The 20,384-nt window shown below is 36.4% G+C and overlaps 2 protein-coding genes across 2 annotated transcripts; both read left to right on the forward strand.

Moving 5' to 3' along the window:
- LOC146164904 (uncharacterized) lies at positions 1-6,330 on the forward strand. Its single transcript, XM_083382404.1, has 4 exons — positions 1-268; positions 2,797-2,973; positions 3,747-3,936; positions 5,496-6,330. The coding sequence occupies exons 1-4, from the start codon at positions 93-95 to the stop codon at positions 5,604-5,606; spliced, it is 654 nt and encodes a 217-aa protein (XP_083238530.1). The 5' UTR covers positions 1-92; the 3' UTR covers positions 5,607-6,330.
- Positions 6,331-10,532: 4,202 nt separating this feature from the next.
- LOC146164905 (cytochrome P450 2J4-like) lies at positions 10,533-16,051 on the forward strand. Its single transcript, XM_083380874.1, has 9 exons — positions 10,533-10,814; positions 11,743-11,891; positions 12,231-12,333; positions 12,576-12,685; positions 13,187-13,308; positions 13,675-13,790; positions 14,414-14,558; positions 14,987-15,150; positions 15,737-16,051. The coding sequence occupies exons 1-9, from the start codon at positions 10,533-10,535 to the stop codon at positions 16,049-16,051; spliced, it is 1,506 nt and encodes a 501-aa protein (XP_083237000.1).
- Positions 16,052-20,384: the final 4,333 nt, after the last annotated feature.

Genomic DNA, 20,384 nt, shown 5'->3' on the forward strand with positions numbered 1-20,384 from the left:
CGTTAGGTTGCTTATAGATGCCTTTTATTCCCGCCAATGCATAGGCAAGTTTGAAATCAGCCCTTCGATAACCAACGGCGTCGGTCATCGCCATGACGACGGCTACCATGACGACCGCCCTACCGCCGGCCACCCAAAGCCCCAGTCACCCTTCGGGGCGAAGGTCACGACATCGACGTAGCGCTAACTTACCCACTCGCTTACCCAGCATCACCCCGCAATCCACCCTCATCGCCCCAGTGCTGTCGGATCTCAACCCAGTTAAACGGTGAGTTGAACTGAAGTGACATATCGTTAGCAAAACGAGGAGTAATCTAATAAGGAAATAATGTATTGTATAGGTATGTATCTCATATAGATGTCAATAAGCAGACGGCTTCCTTTTTTAAACCTTTTCGTGAGAACTCATTTTTCGTGAGTGATGTTGAAAACATTCAAACTTTTTAGCAGTGTTTCAATAACTTCAGTCAATTACTTGACTTTAGTGCACGTAAGTCCTGGTTTTCAAATGACCTGACCTGACTCAAGTCTTTTAAACAAAATGACTTAACTTGACTTTAGTCTTTTGGGAAAAATGACTTTGCTTGACTTAAGCCTTTTAAACAAATGACTTGACTTGACTCACGCCTTTTAAACCAATGACTTGGGTGAAATGAAGTCTTTTGTTATAAAATTTGGTTTATTTATCCTAATTGTTGCACATGAAAGAAATTGCTTGCTGTATAATGGTTTTGGTATTTTTTTAGTTTGGGTATTGCTCATAATCGGACTAGAACGACTAATTTTTATGGACGTGGAATTGACTTGCTCTAATTATGACTTGATTGGGACTTGAATTGGACTTTAGTTGTTTTACAAATGACTTGACTGGGACTTAAGTCTTTTCAAAATGACTTGTTTACAACACTGCTATTCAGCAATCCTAAATAAAAATAGCCAAGCGGTAAACATCTTGACTGAAATACGAAATACGGAACGGAAACTTTAAACCTTTCGACATGTATATAGTTAAAACTGGTCCAACAACATATATCCATTTGTACCTTGTATTGTGTTTTTCATGTAGGCGATTTTAGAATTTTTTAAGTCAAAAAAAAATTTTTTTTTAAGTCACAAATAGAAACATAAGGCTGCCAAGTACAACAACACTTTCTTGATTTGCATATTTTGTGCCACCGAAAACAACATATTTCGCTTCTTGTGAAACAAAATACACGGTTGTGAATCGCAAAAAAGGTCGAAGCCCTTTTAAAGGGCTATATGGATCCCGGGGTATAATCTTTTTTTCCGTCGCAGAAATTTTTTCTCAAAAACCTCAACAAATATTAGTGTATAGGCAAAAATGAAACAATTGTTTTTAAATAAATTTAGCCTTTTAGAGAATCTGTTTCTACATAAAAATGATTTTTAAGTGTAAAGCAAGCGTTTTTCGCTGATTAAAAAATACCTAAAGAACTCGGAAACTTGTTGCAGTTAGCCAGTCTGAGACAATGGGAAGGTATAGCCTACAGCCGCTAATACGAAACGTCAACGACTCTAGAGATAACAGCATCTCGTTTGTCGCGGGACAGTGACACGAAGGATCGCTGTTAAACCAGTGTGGGTACCCTTGTAATAAACGCCGATCTGTAAAGAGCCCTATTGCCCTGTTTGTTTGATGTAGACTGGAACAAAGGCTCGAAATGCGAACAAACCAGGTCGGGTTACGCGTTATCGTGCGTCCTGTGCTTATATGTCGACGTAGTTTAGTCGCTTTCCATTGTGTAATCGGCAGGTAACGTGTCCTAATCGCACCGACGAGTTTTCGACGAACTGGTCTACACAACAAGCCGTGTCACTGCATAAATTCCCACGTAAGGGTTGATTGAAGGTGAAAAGTGCGACTACTTTTTGGAAATTGCGCACATAAAATAAGAAATCTATTTGTCTTTTTGGTAAATAATACTTAAGAGGATATTTCACAAAACTTTAAGTTTGCCTGATTCAGCAAACGGTCGTTTAAAAACTTTTTGGGGTGCTTATTAAAGGCACATGCAGCCCAATCCGAGCCGAACATTAAGATATAGCACGAACGCAAAAAAAAACAAGTGTGTATAACGTCAGGCTTCGAAGCGTCTATAATGCAGGTCAGACATACACAATACACATATATGTGTGTATCATATCATGAAACCTGAGAGTCGTCAATATTTTGTAAGATCCAACCGCTTGATATGCGGTTGAATCTGTCAGTAGAAAAAATAGTTCCAACGAAATATTATTTTATCAGACTTCAACCACACGTGATGATTTAAAGCAGGGGTGGACAACCAGTCAGCGACCAAGAGCCACATTTCTGCTATGTTAACCGCAAAGACCCACACCTTACAAATGGGCAGAAATAACTTTCAAAAACACCGTTTCTTTCTAACATGCACAGATACTGTAATTTTTCACAACCAGATTTCTTTGAATGTTACCTGTACGCATCAAAATGATTATGAAAAATTTTAAGAAATCACTGTCGTGTCTGTTATATAATACTTAGCGGGTAAATTATAATATTCTTCAGTGGCAGGCTTGCAAAAGTCAGTGACAAGGTGAATTAGTGGCAGAAGTTGACTTACAATCTAAAAAAATACGAAACACAACATGAACCAAAGACCCACATAAAGCGTGTTGGCCATCCCTGGTTTAAAGCAATGGGAGTGGTGTCACTTTGCGTTCACCCTCACTATACATACCACTCTTTTTTCTCGCAAAGTTTTTAATCCTTCTTCCTAATCTTCCCTCACACCACCCCCTATTTTCCTCTAGGATCGACGTGCTCCACCCTCCCACCGTTCCGCGGCGCACTGTCTTCATGGAGACGGCCGAGTCTCAGTTCCACATGCAGCGCAGGTGCCTGCTCATGCAACAGCAGCAGTGGATGCGCGAACACGGCGAATGGCAAAAGCCTCTGTACGGAACGGCTGCGGTAAAAGAAGACTACAGGTGACGAAAAACATGACGCTGTTGTGTCTTGATTTGGATTTTGTGTTAACCTATGGGCTAAGATTATAAGCTTTTAAAACAGCCATTTGATTTTGGCAATAGAGGACGCCGCAGGTATCCTTTTACAATGTTTACCTCCAGACCCCTAAATAAGAATTCACCTCTAAACCCAATATTACCAATAACAGGAGATAGTCAAAATGTTCAAATCGTTACCAGTTTCTTAAAAATATGGGTTCTCACCACGTCTATAACCACTAAAATCTCCAACCGTTATGCTCACTATAGCTTTACTATATAGTTTTCATCAAACAAAAAAACTTGGAAAGCCGACCACCAGGTTCGGCTAGCTTATATCGGAAGTAACCCCGGTTTGCTATTGGTGTGTGTTCCGTCATCGTTTGTCAGTACTTTTAGTATTGACTTATTGTCGGTCATAGAAACATTGTATATGCTTAGGTTAAGAACAGATTTAACTGGTACATGTCAATGATTTCGCACATGTGTGTTCTCAAAAATACACAGCAAAACAAGATGATCATGAGACATATAGTATCTTAAGGGAAAATATATTTTGCAGTTAATAGCCTATTAAAAAAACAACGTGCCCTCAGCTATATATATATATATATAATAGAAACTATTATTTTTAATTTTGTAGAGCATGTCTCACTGCAACCAATAGATGTATGACACTCTGCTGTTTATAGAAAGTGCCCTATATAATCACCATTAGTGTTTCTAACCAAATATCTGCCGTATTTTCCGCTCAGGTCCGGCATTCGGTCGACGCTCAAAACGCAGATGGAAGACCGACAGCGCAGTCGGAACGTGCAGTGGCGCGAGGGAATCAACGAGAGCATTATGACGTCAGAAAAGGACCGACGCGATTGCATGGAGGACGCCGAGAAGCGTCGAAACAAACTCAACTTCCTGCTCACCTTTACGCGAGCAAACAAAGAGGTAAAAAGGCGGAATGTTTTAGCGTATCAGAGTAAATAGCCATGATCTGCACATATGTATTACCATATGGGTCGCGTGTAGGGGGGAGTGTTGTCAACAAGTAATTTTAAAATAATGTTTAAAAAATTGAAATAAGTGCACTATAGTACGCACGGAACTGTAATAAAGCTGGATAATAATGAATCTCAAGACCAAAAAGGTCGAAAATCGCATTGTTGTAAACAAGTCATTTTGAAATAAAGTCCCAGTCAAGTCATTCGTAAAAAAAACTTGTAGTCAAGTCTCGTCGAATAAAGAACAAGTCAAGTTCCAGTCAAGTCATTCGTATAATAACTGAAATCCAAGCCAAGTCTTTTGAAATAAAAAACAAGTCATAATTAGATCAAGTCAAATCGTTGTCTATTAAACGTTAATGTATATGAAATTTGGTAAACAAGCCGAGACAACACAACTAAAAAATAATCAAATACATCACAATTATGGCAAGCAAATTGTTTTATGTGCAAATTGAAGTAACCAATTTTATGAAATATCTTTAATGAAAACATTTCATTTCCACCCAATTCATTTGGCAACAATTTCAAAAAAGTTTACATTCCGCTAAATGTGAGTTTTTAAATATATAAGTACCTTTAAACACCCAAAAAAGTTTTTACGTGGTTACGTTTTTCTATCTGAAAATACAAAATTATGAATTCAATCGAAGTCAATGACGAATCGCACATTTAGGGTAAACACCAACACCATCCTTTCAAAAAAATATTTGAGGTGCTTTTGCAATTTATCACTTTTATCGTTTGAGTAAACTTTGAAAAAGCTTTCAAAGGCCTACTTTTAGCAAGCAAAGCAATCAACCTCAAACCGTTTCATCTTTCAAAAGACTTTTGAATTTGTTTTAAGTAACGAGTGGCCAAACCGGATTTTTGGCGCTCTTTGTTTGGCAAGTGAGGGCAAAGTTCAAAGCAGCTTGACCTGAACAAACAGTAGAACACAGAAAATTCCTTTATACGGATTTGGAAAGTTTCAAGTGTCTTGAAGTGATTGCTTTCGATCAAAGTAGAGATGGTCATATAGTTAACTTCCCGCTTTTTAAATCGCAATAATACAATTTAGTGCATTTCAGATTATATTTTGTATAGTATTTTTTGAATAATTCTTACAATAGGGTCAATAGGGTTAGTAAATTATTAATTTGACTTCTAGGTTTTGATTTCGATTATAAATATCTTATAAATTTAGGGCAAATAAAGGTCACACTATTGATGACTGAAACTCAAACAAAAATGCTTTTTATTTTGTTAAAAGTTTTCTCTTATAGCCTATATGTTGTTGTGTTATACCTTGCCGTTCTACTCAAAAAATAAAACAAGTTGAGTCACTTAGCCTAAATAAATGTATTAGGCTACTTTCTAATCATAGTGTCTAACCAAATACACTAACCAAATCACAGATTGTTGATATTCTTCACGCGTCTGAATTTCGTTGGCGGTGTTACTGATTTGCAAAAGTTGAAGGATATACCGTTGACTCAAAATTAAACAATTCTCTTGTGTTTTTAGATGATGGAATCGCGCTGGAAAGAGAAAAGACGCGAGAAAGTGATGGAAAACAAACGCGATTCGGAGCAACTCAGATACAATCCTATTAATTGGAGTAAAACCTTGAAATAGGGTTACTTTTTAGATAAGGGCCTCCGGAACATTTCTGGAGTGTCGAGACCATTACCCTACTAATCGCTGTGTTTTCGGGATTTCTAAGAAATCGGTTTCCTTATCCCATTACAAACCAATACGTTCGCATAACTAGGATTTTTTTGTGCTAGCCTAAATATGTCTTGTTGCATCCAGCCAACTCTTCACCATGTTTTTTTTATATTTGCTCGATGGCCTTACTTACAAGTTGCCGAACACATTTCTTAACTTTTTTTTATATGTTTGGCAATTTGAAGCGATGCGACGTTTTATTCAAATCTCGATTGAAGTCAACCTGCTTTTCGGCCTGCTTTATTGCGCTCTGTCGCCTTACATTCTTTTTCTCTGCCTGTAATTTATTGCTTGAATTTCTACCATGACATTGCAACATCACCGTAAAGCGGAGGCAACTTCTGCCAGATTTGGATTTGCCCGTGGGTAAACTGCAAATACAACTCTCCATTCGTACCTAGATTTCTGCTTGGAACTATTTTAATCTGCAAAAGTACCGCGACAAGGTTTAACCATGAGACTTTTATATACCGTTATTTAGGAAGCGCACAAACCAAGTTGTTCATGTCAGCCTTTTTTTTTCAATTTTAAAACATGACTTGATTTTTTAAGTCAGTAATCCTATACTTTTTATGTTTTTTACTTTGCGTTTTTTTGCACGTTGTCGCGTTTTTACAGGCGGTTTCAATACACTGTGTCGCTTTCGACCAATAGTGTTTAACTATGCTTGGTGGTTGACAACCAATGCCATAACTACTAAAAAAACAATTGAGGCTATTATTTAATGATAACAAACTTTCATAAACAACACATCGCCGTTTATCTAAAAATGTAAAGTTACAAGTGTCTGGTCTAAATGAAACACATATACAAGGATCGTACAAAGTGATACACCTGTTGCCAAACTTAAAACTTCTTTGGAAAAAATGACATTTTATTCAGTAATAATGCTGTAAACAAGTTATTTGGCAAATGACAAAATCCAAGTCAAGTCGTTTACAACAAATAACAAGCCAAGTTCCAGTCAAAGTCATTTTGAAAGCAAGTCAAGTCAAAGTTTCAGCATTGAAATAAAAATAAATACTCAACTTATAAAATTGGTGAACGCGTTACATCGTGACCAAGATTTTTAGTAAACAAAAATACAAAAATAAATAGGCAGTTGATTGAATAACAATTTGCCAAAAAGACATAAGTCAAGTCATTTGTAAACGGTGACTGAAAACAGTGTAAAAATGTCAACTCTGTAACGTCACAACTTTTGGAGATTTTGCCCAAAAACAATCTCAGCGCGCAATCAGAACGTACGGTACCGGAAGCCTATAGTTTATATGCCACACGACGCCACATGCCATATATTATCTGTATACTGTATTTCTGAATAGATTAATTTGTACAAACAATCACAAACACAGCAGAAAACTACTGCGAGATATTTAATTTTCAATGTAATACAGTTAAACACAACAAACTTAAACTAGATATTGCCCCGAAACAATTTCCGCGCTCACTTCGCTCAATTGATTGAATTCGTAGTCAACAAAGCTCTGTTGCGCCACGATGCGGACGTCGAACAGGAAAGATATTTTTGAAACAATATCGTGAAAAAATGACATGAAGTTGAAGGTATTTATCACTTCTGGTCATAGAGTAGCTAATTTGATATGAATTTATAGCAATAGCGCACTGACCTTGACACTTGTAATTTTCCCTTGTGCACTCACTATTCTGATCACCGAAATGTAAAACATTTTTGTCATTTTGTATACACTGTTCACAGCAATATCAAAAAATCTTAATTTACACATTTGTAATTATTTTCTTAAAAAGCCTAAAATATTTACCACAGACGGAACAAGAAATTCAAATATTTCGGAGTTATTGCGCTATATAAAAATCTCGGCGCGCCCAGTTCGAGCTAACCAGGTAACGTTTCAAACCACTAATGTCCGACTTTGGCCGTAAAAATAAAGCCGAAGCCGAATCCGACTCTCGACCCTGCACATACATCCACCTAAAAAAAAACTAAAATTGGGAATGCATATATAGTAATTGACTTATAGGACTGTGTTATAGCTCACCCACTCATGAACAAAAACTACTCGGCTTTGGAACTGACATGTTCAAATTTTAACGATTCAAACAACAATTATACTCTTCAAAACGATCAATCACACTAAGTCATTTTTAATCGGAACAGGTATATTCAACATTCCGTGTTAAAACCTAACGCTCTCCAAAAATTTTACTCTTCAGCAATTTCTCTTTCTCGTATTTTGCTTAATAGTTTAGGAACTGATAATGAATTGCAAAACCAAAACGATCGAGTAGATCGACATCATCTTGGTTAAGACGTTTGGATATAAACTTGTATCATCTTCAGTTAATGTATGATACATGATACGACCCGTATCGCAACGTCTTAATAAAAATGATGTTGATCTACTTGACCTGTTTGGCTTTACTATTTTTTTCTCATGTTATTGAAAAGTTAACCGATAACATAACACTGCTTACAGAAATAGTTTGCTCGAATTATAATCTGTCCCAGGGATGGATCCAGGATTTTGTGTGGGGAGGCGCAGGTTTCATGGATGACGTCACAAAGTTACGTCATAACGTGACATAAAAACGCAGCTAAAATCCATTCTAGTCGCGCGAAAAAATTGCGTTTATTTGGTTTAAATTTGCAAAAAAATTCAATTTAAAAAATACGTGGCGCCTTAGGCACATAAATGTGATTGAAACATTGCTCGGAATAACGACTATTTTCTTCCAATTTAATATAAATTTCACAAATATTTGCAAAAAACAAAATTTGGGGGGTTGTTGCCTCGACCCCCTCTGGATCCGCCTTTGATCTGTACTTATGTTAAACTCCTCAAAGAGTTTAATTATTCTGTCAAATTCAATTAAACACAACTAACTGAACTTTATAAGCTTGTGTTCTATTTGAAGCTCTAACTTTTTATCATAAACAGAAACAAACTGTAATGTTAACAGTCACTAATGAAAGGTCCTATGCTATTCAGTTCTGTGGAATTTTACATTTAATGTCCCACTGTTTCCATTAGCATGCCTAACCTTCTTATATTTAGAAGTATTTTTTGCTAGTATTTTAATTTAGATCAAGTTGGTATGTACAACAACATGGTCAATAAGCAGTGTTGGGGATGGCAATGGAAGAGAAATTCCTATCAGCTCACCCAGTGTTAAATTAAAAAATAATAATTAACTTCAAAACATAGATTTATAAACATGCACTTATGGCTAACTATTACACCTAAAAAATAGATCCAAAATTTAACAGTCCTAAGCATAAAATACATGTGAATGTAAAAAACACTAGCAAATTGTGCACAATCTTGCTGACTACTTTACTTGTATTAACACACACAGTTATTATTTATTATTAGGTTTTCCTACTAGCTTTGAAGATTGTTTACAACATGTCACTTAAGAACTTCCACCAGAGTGACAAGAGTTGATTATATGGTTGCAATATGAAGCAATTAAAGACTCGACAACCTACATGACACAATACAACATAACAGGTACAATAGCAGGTAAAATGTGAACAGTATGTACTGCAAATGTAGTACATCAAGAGAAAAGTGATCTGGTAAAAACAAATAGAAAACAATAAAACACTGTCTTGGTTTTCTGTGGTGATTTAAGTTTTTAAAGATGATAAATGGGATAAAAACAATTATCTGTGACTGTATGTCCTAAATTACTGGAAATGTTTGCATTCAATCTTAAAATCGTCTGAATTGAATATTTACTTGTGCTAAACTACACTGATACATTATGTAATAGTTCGAAATAATTAAATACTAAACACACCCACATAAAAGTAGCAATGCACCTTTCCACAAAGAAGTTCCAAAGGGTATTTTTGCTTGCACATAACCCCAAAACCTATTCCAGCGCGCCAAGTTCGCACAGGTCCAATAAGGTTACTAAAAGTCTATGCCGATTATTTCACGGCAAAAACAACACAACATTTCATTGTAGGGATATTTTAAACTAGGTTTAAGTCGTTTGCATGTGCAACTAACTGTTAAACGCCATAATCTGATACAAAGTTTCAGGAATTCACTGCACGCCGAGATTAGACTCGCGCCCTGCTTACGCACGTGCCTTGTGTACGGGAAATCCCCTCCAACAAAACGACAACAACTGACGCACTGAGTCTGGACTTTGTACCCTGGAGCTGCCAGCGTGTTCAAAAACGACGGGGTGCCCTTCTCATTCGAAGTGAACAATTTCACGCGATTTAAATTTTCGCGTCATATTCTGCCGTGTGTACCAAAATCGATTGGTGTAGGTGATGCAATTGTCGGCAAAAACCGACATGTTTTGCCCTATAAAACAGGAGACACCCCACAGGTTTACCACAAGGTACAAGCAAACTAACTGTAATCGTTAAACAGGATAAGAAACGACTTTCTAAATTTTGAAATAACTGTTTTGGTTTTTATTTAAACATTGAAGTTTAAAGTAGAATCGGGTGCGCCTTAGTGTAACTCATTGTAGTATTAAATACAATGTAATATAACATAATAATTATTTAGTCGTTGTAAATATCCGTATTTGTCTAATTCTAAATAGATGAATCAGGTGGACCACTTGATTCATCTGTGATTATTTGGTAAATTTGATTAGATAAAATTTGTAGCCGGAAACTTTATTAGATGTGCTTAATTTTAGTAGGTAATATGGCTGAAGATTGTAACGCAAACGAAATCTGTTTTACAGCAGTATAGCCACCGTTGAACAATCGACAGGCCTATATGTATTTAGTTCATGAGCTTTAAAAACTTTTATTTTCTGTCTGAAGATTTGTAAGTGAAGAAAAGTCGAAAGGTAAATTTGTGAAATAAACAGAACATGTGTGAAATGAATTTATTGTCTTTGCTCCCGACCGAATCGTACGCGACCCCCCTAATAGTGGGACTTTTCACCGCCCTGCTATGTTTCATCGCCTACCGAAGACCCAAGAATTACCCCCCTGGTCCCCGGGGCTTTCCCCTGGTCGGGGTCTTGCCCTCCCTCGGCAAAAATACGGAAAGGGTGTTTCAAAAGTGGAGCCAAAAGTACGGCGGCGTGATATCGGTGCCCGTAGGAATGAAGGACTGGGTGGTGTTGAACGATCACGAAAGCATACACGAGGTAACTGTCTGGTGTGTTTGAAATTTGTTAAATAAAACTTAAATGTAAATTTAGCAGTGTTGTAAACAAGTCTTTTTGAAATGACTTAAGTCTCAGTTAAGTCATTTGAAAAATAACTTAAGTCCAAGTCAAGTCTTTTGCGAAAAAAACAAGTCAAGTCCCAGTCCAAGTCATCGGTTGCCCAAGTCAAGTCCCAGTCAAGTCATTATGAGAGCAAGTCAATTTCAAGTCATGTCATTGACATAAAAGTTTATATATGAAATTGTTAAACTATTAAAATTAGTAAAATCGTCCGATTATAAGCAACAATTTAATTAAAAAATAACACAAACGCTATATACAGCACTTAAAGTGTTTAATGTGCAAAACTTGAGATAAATTTTAATGAAAAATACTTAATTTAATCCCAAGTTATTTGACAAAATGACTTAAGTCCAAGTCAAGTCATTTGTCCAAAATACTTAAGTCCAGTCAAGTCATTTTGGTCAAAAGATTTAAGTCAAGTCAAGTCATTTGAAAACAGTGACTTAAGTGCACAACACTGAAATTTAGGGTTAGGGTGTGCACAACAGTTCCAGTAACTGTTTTACAGGTGTACTAGTACTAGGCGCTGTGACCAAGAGTCTTTTTTTGGTGGGGCATGCTTTATTTAAAAAAAATGAAGTCACAAAGTTACGTCATGAAGAAGTAATCTTAGGAACACTATGCGCAGATAATTTTTTTTTAAGTTACGACATAAACTTTCGTAGTACCAAATGTTTTTAAATGTTACCATCGTGCCAAGCCAAGATATAACGTGTGGTGCTTGGCAGAGTGAACCACAACTGAGTCATTACAATTTGCTAGAATACCATTTTGCTGGGAGACATGAAAGTGTAACACGGTGTTTTGTGCAGCTCAGATTTTAACAATTGACAACTTTTTTAAGGCTTTGGTTAAAAACAAGGAGAACATATCCGGTCGGCCTAGGGACCCAGTCATCGATATAATTAACCAGAAAAAGTACGGCATTGCGCTGCTGGACTACGGACCTCAGTGGAAAGCACAGCGAAAGTTTGGAATCCATACTTTGAGAGGGTACGTCTAGATGTAAATGCAAATATTATACAAAACTGAACAGTTTATTCATATACGTTGTATAAATGTGGTCTTCCTTTTGTGCTTCTGAAGTTGTTCTGACTTACAATAATAATATACACAGATAGATTTCCAATATTTTGACGCCCCCAATCGTGACCAGTTAATTACAAGAGAGATTTAATAAAATAGTACAAGAGAGATTTAATAAATAGTAAAAATAAAACAGGATGTCCACTAAATTGAACTCTTCTGTTAGTTTTGAGAAAACAACCAATATAGGTTTGTAATAAATAACTTTGCACCTTAACGTTGTAACGGCAAAATCGTATTTATTAGGTTTGGCGTGGGTAAGAAAAGCATGGAAGAGCGAGTAATCGAAGAAGCAAGTTACCTCTGCAAAGCAATCCAGGAATTTGGCGAACAACCCTTTGACATAAAAGTAAGATATATTGTCAAGCAAACAGGTATCAAAATGAATCTGATTAAAACTTTGAACGCATTTTCTGTTCGGGTTAAATGGTCGTGAGACATTTCCCTCTGCAATAAATATATTTAAATAAGGGATGCTATGGCAAGAGTTACTAATTGATTCTAAAGGCGATGTATACAGAATCCATTTTGCCGGAGAACATTTATAGCGTGCTACTGTTTTGATAACATAACCTCATTTGTGATTTTCAGGAATCTTTGCAAAACGCAATTGCGAACAACATTTGCAGCGTCACTTTTGGCAAACGCTTCGAATACAACAACCCTAAGTTTATCAAAGTGCTGTACCATCTAACAAGAAAGTAAGTTGCTAAGGTCGGCGACGAATGGTCAACGTTTTAATATTGAATGGTTCAAATAAATATTATCTAGTATTCTAAGAATGGTCCAGGTTTTAATATTGAATTGTTCAAAGAAAATATGACCTAATATATTAAAAAATGGTCAACGTTTTAATATTGAATGGTTCAAAAACATATGATCTAATATACTCTACTAAGAATGGTCAAAGTTTTAATATTGAATGGTTCAAATAAAATATTATCTAGTATCCTAAGAATAGTCCAGGTTTTAATATTGAATTGTTCAAAGAAAATATGACCTAATATATTAAAAATAGTCAACGTTTTAATATTGAATTGTTCAAATAAAAAATTATCTAATTATACTAAGAATGGTAAAAGTTTTAATATGAAATTGTTTAAAGTAAAATAAAATCTAACAAACTTGGTGAAGACAATAGAGATTTTCAGTATTGTTAATAGCAAAATAGCATACGCTAATAAATACTGTTTTTGTAACAGCATATCTGATGCCGAATTAAGCTGGGTGGATAACCTTGTCAAACTGGCTCCTTTCCTGAAGCACTTTCCGCCTTTCTCCAATTACCTCAACGCTTTGCAGCACGACATGGACGTAGTACACGGTGGGACATACTAATTTATATGTACTTAATGCAGGGATGAAAGCAAAATAATTTGTTCTCAGCGCAACCATGGAAATTTTAGATGATGTTAGACAGTTTCGTCATAAATGGACGTCTCTGAATTAACCTTTCGAAAACGAAGGATTTTTTTCGATGTAGTGCATAAATATGCAACTAAAAGTTCTTAGTTTGAACAACGTTTAAGAAGATGGCTTAGTGAAAAAAACATTTTCTTACCGGTACAACGTACCTAAATTAAATTATTTTAACCGAACACTGTTCCGGACCGTTCCCACAAACTTTCAACACTGACTTAATGTTAAACAGCAGAGCAGCTGGTTTACTTGTAATTTGCTTTCACCACAGATACACTGCAGGAGATAGTGGACGAGCACAAGGCAACACTGGATCCGGAAAACCCGAGAGATTTCATCGACGCGTTTCTCCTGGAAATGAATAAGAACAAGGACGACACTTACACTGTGAGTTTTGTCAAGATATGTTGCAAAGGCGGAAATGCCACTTGTCACTTCTGCTTGTAAGGCTCGGAACCCCCTGAATATTTATTCGCACCTAAATGTAATGTGTTGAAATTTAAGCAACCTCATTAATTCATTCGACCACCATAACGAGGGCCGGCGAATATAGTTGCTGGGCTTATGACTTTGAATTTTCAACAGTTACAAAACGTTATTCCCATAAGTGACGATGCATAGCAGACCTAATCTTTAGTGGCTTTCGAGTTCCTTTGACAAGCTCTCAACACTTTGTTGCCTCCATGTTCACGTCCCCGAAACATACGTCACGGAGCACCACAAAGGATATCTCTTAAGTCAAATTCAAAATCACAAATTTGAGTTTAACTAACTTAAAACAAAAACGCTATAGACAATGTATATTACACAATGCGTATTGCCCCTAATCCGTGACCCCCGGGTAAAGGTCACAGTTAAGAAACCCGGGGTCAGAGCGGCAAACAAAGCTTGCAGCCATAATGTCACGCTATAATTCGCTATGATACTAACACAATACGAGAACCAGCATTATAATTCAAATGTATAGGCAAAGTTTGAAACTCCATCTGAACCAAAAGCTGTGATTACAGGAGAAGCAGCTTCGTCACTACGCGCACGATTTGTTCTTCGCCGGAACTGAAACAACTACCAGCACTTTGCGCTGGGCCATCTTGGTCATGCTGCATTATCCGGAAGCTCAGAAGAAGCTACGCAAGGAAATCAGGCGCGAAATAGGTAAATAGGTTACGCTACCATCCGATCAACACTCCCCCAAAACTACACCTATATGCGGGTTGTTTATTTATGTCATTTCGCTACAAATGTTGGCCAGGAGTTAAAAGATGTTTATTCGAGTGGTGATATCTCGCTAAACGTGGGCAAACAAGTCATTTATCAAGAACTAATGAACGCGGGAAGTTTTCGTCCAAGGGCGTAGAATCAATGATTTGAAATCAAATAAACTCGTTGATAAAACGAACAGCCAAAACATTTGGTGTATATGGAGCCTACTGCTTTATACACTTAAAAAAATTCACATCCAAGATTATCACCCGAAGCGTTGTTAGTTTGTTTGGAAAAACGATCAACGAGTGGCCCACATCATTTCATGTTGTTCAAATGTAAAATATAGTTTGTGGAAAAACATATTTGTTTCCAATCAGGAGAGTCGTCGATGGCAAACTACTCGGACAGGACCAGGATGCCGTACACCAGCGCATTCATGGAGGAACTATACAGGTTTCGCACCCTGGCGCCTTTCGGTCTTCCGCACAAAACCACTGGAAAAGTGACTGTGGGAGGCTTTGAAATACCCGCCGAAACTCAGGTGGGAATTTCACTGTTTTGCATAGCAGTATTATATTTCAGCTTACGTGTTTTGAAATGATTCGATTTGGTCAAAGTAGTATATGTGTAACAAACTTGTCTTAAGTCTTTCGAACAAATTATCTGACTTAGGTTTTGGGCAAACCAGTCAAGATAAATTTGTGCTTTTTAATTTAACAAATTTGCAGGTAATTTGTGGGATTTTCATAAATTATTTTATAATTTTAAAAACATTTTGGCTACTATGTGTTTAGCTTTTTAGTGGTTTAGATAAGATTTTGCAACTTATTTTCTAATATTGCCAACTTGTTTTGAATAGTTAAACTCATGAAATGAAGCTTGGCTTGATCTTTGTTAAAAACGACTTGAGATGAATGTTGTGTTTTTTTCTTATTTATCCTATACGCTAAAACAAATTTAATGGATCCAGGGCCTAAAACATCTGTCGTAAGACCTTACGTTGCTTGCGGGCTTGTATATAGCCAGACTTCGTAGATTTAAATAAAACTAACTTAAAATTTTGTTTCACTTTTTATAAAAGCGGTCAGAAAGATCCGATTAATTATCAAGCGCCACTTTATTTTAAGGTTATGCCTAACATTTGGGCGGTTCACAACGATCCACGGGTCTTCGAACAGCCTGAAGTCTTCAAGGCCGAGCGTCATTTAGACGGCGACGGAAACTTCGTCAAATCCAGTCACGTGATTCCGTTTTCCCTCGGGCCACGTCATTGCCTGGGCGAGCAGCTGGCAAGAATGGAGGTCTTCATCTTTCTGGTGTCCCTCGTGCAGAAATTCGAATTTCGGCCGGTTACCGAAGGGCTTTTGCCGGAGATTAACGGCGGATCGGATAGCGGAGCTTTCATTCCGCTGCCGTTCCAAGTAGTGGCAAAAGAATCCTAAGAAAAAACATAAATCACGCTTAAAATTTTGAGCATAATGGTTGGAGGTTGTAGTAAGACGTAATAAGAATATCAAAGCCCATACAGAAGTAGGTATCGTTTTGAACGTTGCGAATAGTTCTTTATTCATTTTCAACATGTTAAACTACTTATGTATGGGCTTTGATATTCTTATTACGCTTAAAACTGTTTTAACTATGTTGGTGATTGTGTCGCTCTTTAACGCATGTCACATTCTTTCACTTATAAGTTTCTTTTAGTGGTGTAAATAACTAGACGGCGTGGCGGCTATCCTCAAACGGGTCGTTTAAGTACTACCAGGATGGGTGAATAAAGAGAGTAACAATTGCTGCTTCGTTATCAGCAAATGTGGTATAGAAATGTTTTAGGCTTGTGGCCGATTCTACCCGTTTAGCAAAATTAAAGTTCAATACAATTTTTTTATTTTATCCTCGATCGTCAATACTTTCAAGTATTTAGACCTTAATAAAAATACGTTTGTTGGGCCCTGCTTTGTATGTAAATTATTTGTATGTTGTGTTTCTTATGTTGTGTTTATGATTGCGTATGTTTCCTTTATATCTATTCTAAAAAGTTATATTGCCGATATTATTTCAGTCCTTGCACTTAACCTGTCATTTATTGCCGCACTTTAACTCATAATCATTTTATTTAAGATGTAAAATCTTGTTTTAGCGTTTGTTTTTTTGTAATAAAAAAGGCAATGGCATTGATAAAACCACTTGTTTACTTAAGTGTTGGAACATTAAACCTGGGATGAGTTTGGTACCAAGACACGGTGAAATAACATACGACATAAAGCAATGCTTTCTCAACAGGGGATCTCGGCCCCCCTGAAAGGCCATGAAGCAGTCTTCGGGGTCACCGGCATAAAATAGTTTAATTTACCGTCAATTTTGTGGATTTTATTGTGACTTCATAGATTTCTCTTGTGACGTTTCGTGACATATATTTCTGAAATGTGTGGGTGGGGTTATACCTCAACTTAACTTATTGAGAGCTCATGAGCTCATGGAAGGGGCCAACATACATAAATAAAAGGTTGACATACCACTGGGCTATCAGCTTTTGACAAATTCTTCATTAGTGCTCAGTTTATTGTGGGTTCGTCTAAGCCGATATTTATTATGACTGTCAATTCAAAACATACAGTGGGCTCGATTGTTGTTTTTGCTTTGGTGAAGACAATTTTTGTAAAGTTGTAATGTCCAAATTTAATGAAACAATTAGCAAATTTAGAGAAAGTTGATATAAATTTGTTGGCAGTTGATATACAATTTAAAATAAAATTATTAAATATAGTATCTACTGATTCTTCTGTTACGAATTAAGATTTAGTCTTATTTTATTTTTTCTAATATTAGAGTGTTAACCGGATAACTTTATTGAAATTAAGTCGTCAGGTTCGATAAAAAGTGTTTGAAATGAAGTTACTGTTGCTTCTCTTAAATTGTCTGTTGGCAATTCCGTCTTTAACCGGCACTGTAACTACTCTATTATATTTATTCATCTTAAAACCAAAGAATTACCTACCGGTTCCACGGGGCTGTACCTAGACCGGGTACCCCCTTTACTGAGAAAGACTCAGGAACGGGAATTTCAAAAGTGTGTCAAAATATATATATATTGATCTCTGATTCTAGTGCGTATCGGAATGGTGAAGAAGGCGTTTTTTTAACGACCTATGAACGTTCCAAGCAGTAGAATGAATTTTGAAGCCCATACAGAAGTATGGGCTTTGGTATTCATTCTACGTGTAACTACAACCTCCAGTCATTATGCTTCAAAGTTTAATGCAGTTGTTCCAATCTAAACCGTTCATGTGCCTGCTACCTTCGAGCTTTTCGGCAACCGCTTTGTCGTTATTTTCGGTGGAAAACAGATTAGTTTGACCACCGAAAAATGGTAGTTCTTTTTGTTTGGGAAAAATATATTTATTTGTAATTAATAAATGAAAATTTCGTCAAATCAAGTCACGTGATTCCGTTTTTCCTGGGCCTACGATAGTGTCTGAGCAAGCAACTGGCAAAAATGGAGGTCTTCATATTCTTGGACTCCCTTGTGCAAAAGTTTGAATTTCTACTGGCGACCGAAGGGCGTTTGCTGGAAATCAAAAAAATCATTTGCTGGAAACGTTTTGCTAGAAAATCAAAGGGAATATACGTAGGAACTTTCATATCGCTGCCATTTGAAATGATGGTCAAAGAGTTTAAAATGTTTCTTTGACTTGTAACATCTACAATTAACACATTGTAAGACTTAAACAGACTAACCGAATTAGACGATTAGTTAAGGGTTTTTATGCAAGCCATGCTAGAAAAACAACTAAACCTTGCGGTGAGGTTCAAACTTCCGACCACCGGACATGCTGGGACCGCCGCTCTACCAACTGAGCTACACTGACTCAGAAGGAAGCAAGTCGAAAAACATTCATGGCACGAATGCTTGCATCCTGTTAATACAAACAACTTTGTACTTAAAAATGGGATCTACAGTTACGAAGTCTAATCGCTAGTTTCCAAGTCAAGCTAGGACCGCGCTCATCAAAAGCCGTTATCGTCGATTAAAAATCTTTCATTAAAAGTTCTTCAAAGCCGTTATCGTCGATTAAAATACGACCTTAGAAGGGCCCGATCAAAATTGTTGTAGGCCTACACGTGTGTCGTGTGTGTATGTATCTTTAATTCATTGACATATAGAATTCATTAGAATTTTCAACCATTGTTCGGGGAGGGTAATTAATTGGGATATTTTGAAACAATTTGGATAAGTATAAAATGGTGACACTCTAAATAATGCACTCGCTCCCTGGATTGTCGTCAACTTTATTGTAAAACTTTTAAAAAAGAACCTATAGGTTCGCCAGTTAAATGTTTGCTGCATATCGTACGGCCCCCAAATGTCATATTTCAAGAGGATATGTCTTCTTATCTTAAGAAAAATTAATGGTCCTCATTGGACAGAAATAAATGCCTAAATGTCAGATTTTTATGCATTTTCAGATAATCACCTATTTTGAACACAACTATACTTATTTATATACTTATCTATAAATCTTTTGGGGATGAGGCAAAGTCTAAAGTCAAGTCAAATGATTTTTTGGTGATAGTCAGCATGATGCCTAATTATCTTTTCTCTTATGCTATGTACCTAGCCTACTTGCTTAAAATGCTAAGTAAATTTTGTAGTTGATATTCTGCAGTTATTTCCACCACTGTATTTTCCAAGTGGCTGCATTGACAATCGTTTTTACGTTCTGACTCCGAGGGCGTGTAAATATTTGCAAATCAAACTCCTATTTGTCCCTGGTTTTAGCGATCGTTCTGGGAAATATAGCAATACAATTGCTGATAATAGTGAAAGAGGCGTTACTGGTTAAAATAAAAACGGTTTGAAGAATAGAAAAACTCTTCTTTGTGAGCTCAACTTATATAGGCTTAAGCCCTAGTGATGATGAATAAAGTTTCGACTACTATTCCATGCCAAAGTTTTGTCAAAATTCTGACTGATGCATGCAGAACAAGGTCTATAAGCAAACACATAGCGTGTTTTGACATCTATTATTATGTGTCAAAATGCAGCCAAAGGGTCCTTTCAAATAACTCACACGCGTTACATGCCTTCCACGGCATAACTTTCATTTGGATAAACATTAAATTTTTTGTTTACTGCGAAAGGCTTACTCTATATAGCGAAAATAAAATTACAGCATAAAAAAAATAGTTTTCGTTATAAATAGAGACAGTGTTTTAAGTGCACTTAAGTCACTGTTTTTTCAACCTCTACTTGTTATTAGTTTTAATCTGTGTTGTAATGACCTGACTTAAGTGCACTTAAGTCAATGTTTTGGAAAGACTTGATTTGACTTAAGTCTTTTGGGCAAAATGACTTGACTTCAGCCTTTTGGACAAATGACTTGACTTGACTTAAGTCTTTAGGACAAATGACTTGACTTGACTTAAGTCTTTTGGGCAAAATGACTTGACTTGACTTCAGCCTTTTGGACAAATGACTTGAATTGACTTAAGTCTTTAGGACAAATGACTTGACTTGACTTAAGTCTTTAGGACAAATGACTTAACTTGACTTAAGTCTTTAGGACAAATGACTTGACTTGACTTAAGTCTTTAGGACAAATGACTTGGGTTAAAATTCAGAGGTTTTACATACTTTCTAAAGGGTTAAAAATGAGGTTATTTATCTAAATTTTTGCACATAGGCTACAACAATTTGCTTGTCATATTTTGCGTTTGTTGTTTTTTACTTGATTTATTGCTTATAATCGGACGAGTTCACCAGTTTTAATAGTTTAA

Source organism: Ascidiella aspersa, chromosome 2 (genome assembly GCF_963924565.1).
Source record: "Ascidiella aspersa chromosome 2, kaAscAspe10.2, whole genome shotgun sequence".
In the NCBI taxonomy this organism is placed as follows: domain Eukaryota; kingdom Metazoa; phylum Chordata; class Ascidiacea; order Phlebobranchia; family Ascidiidae; genus Ascidiella; species Ascidiella aspersa.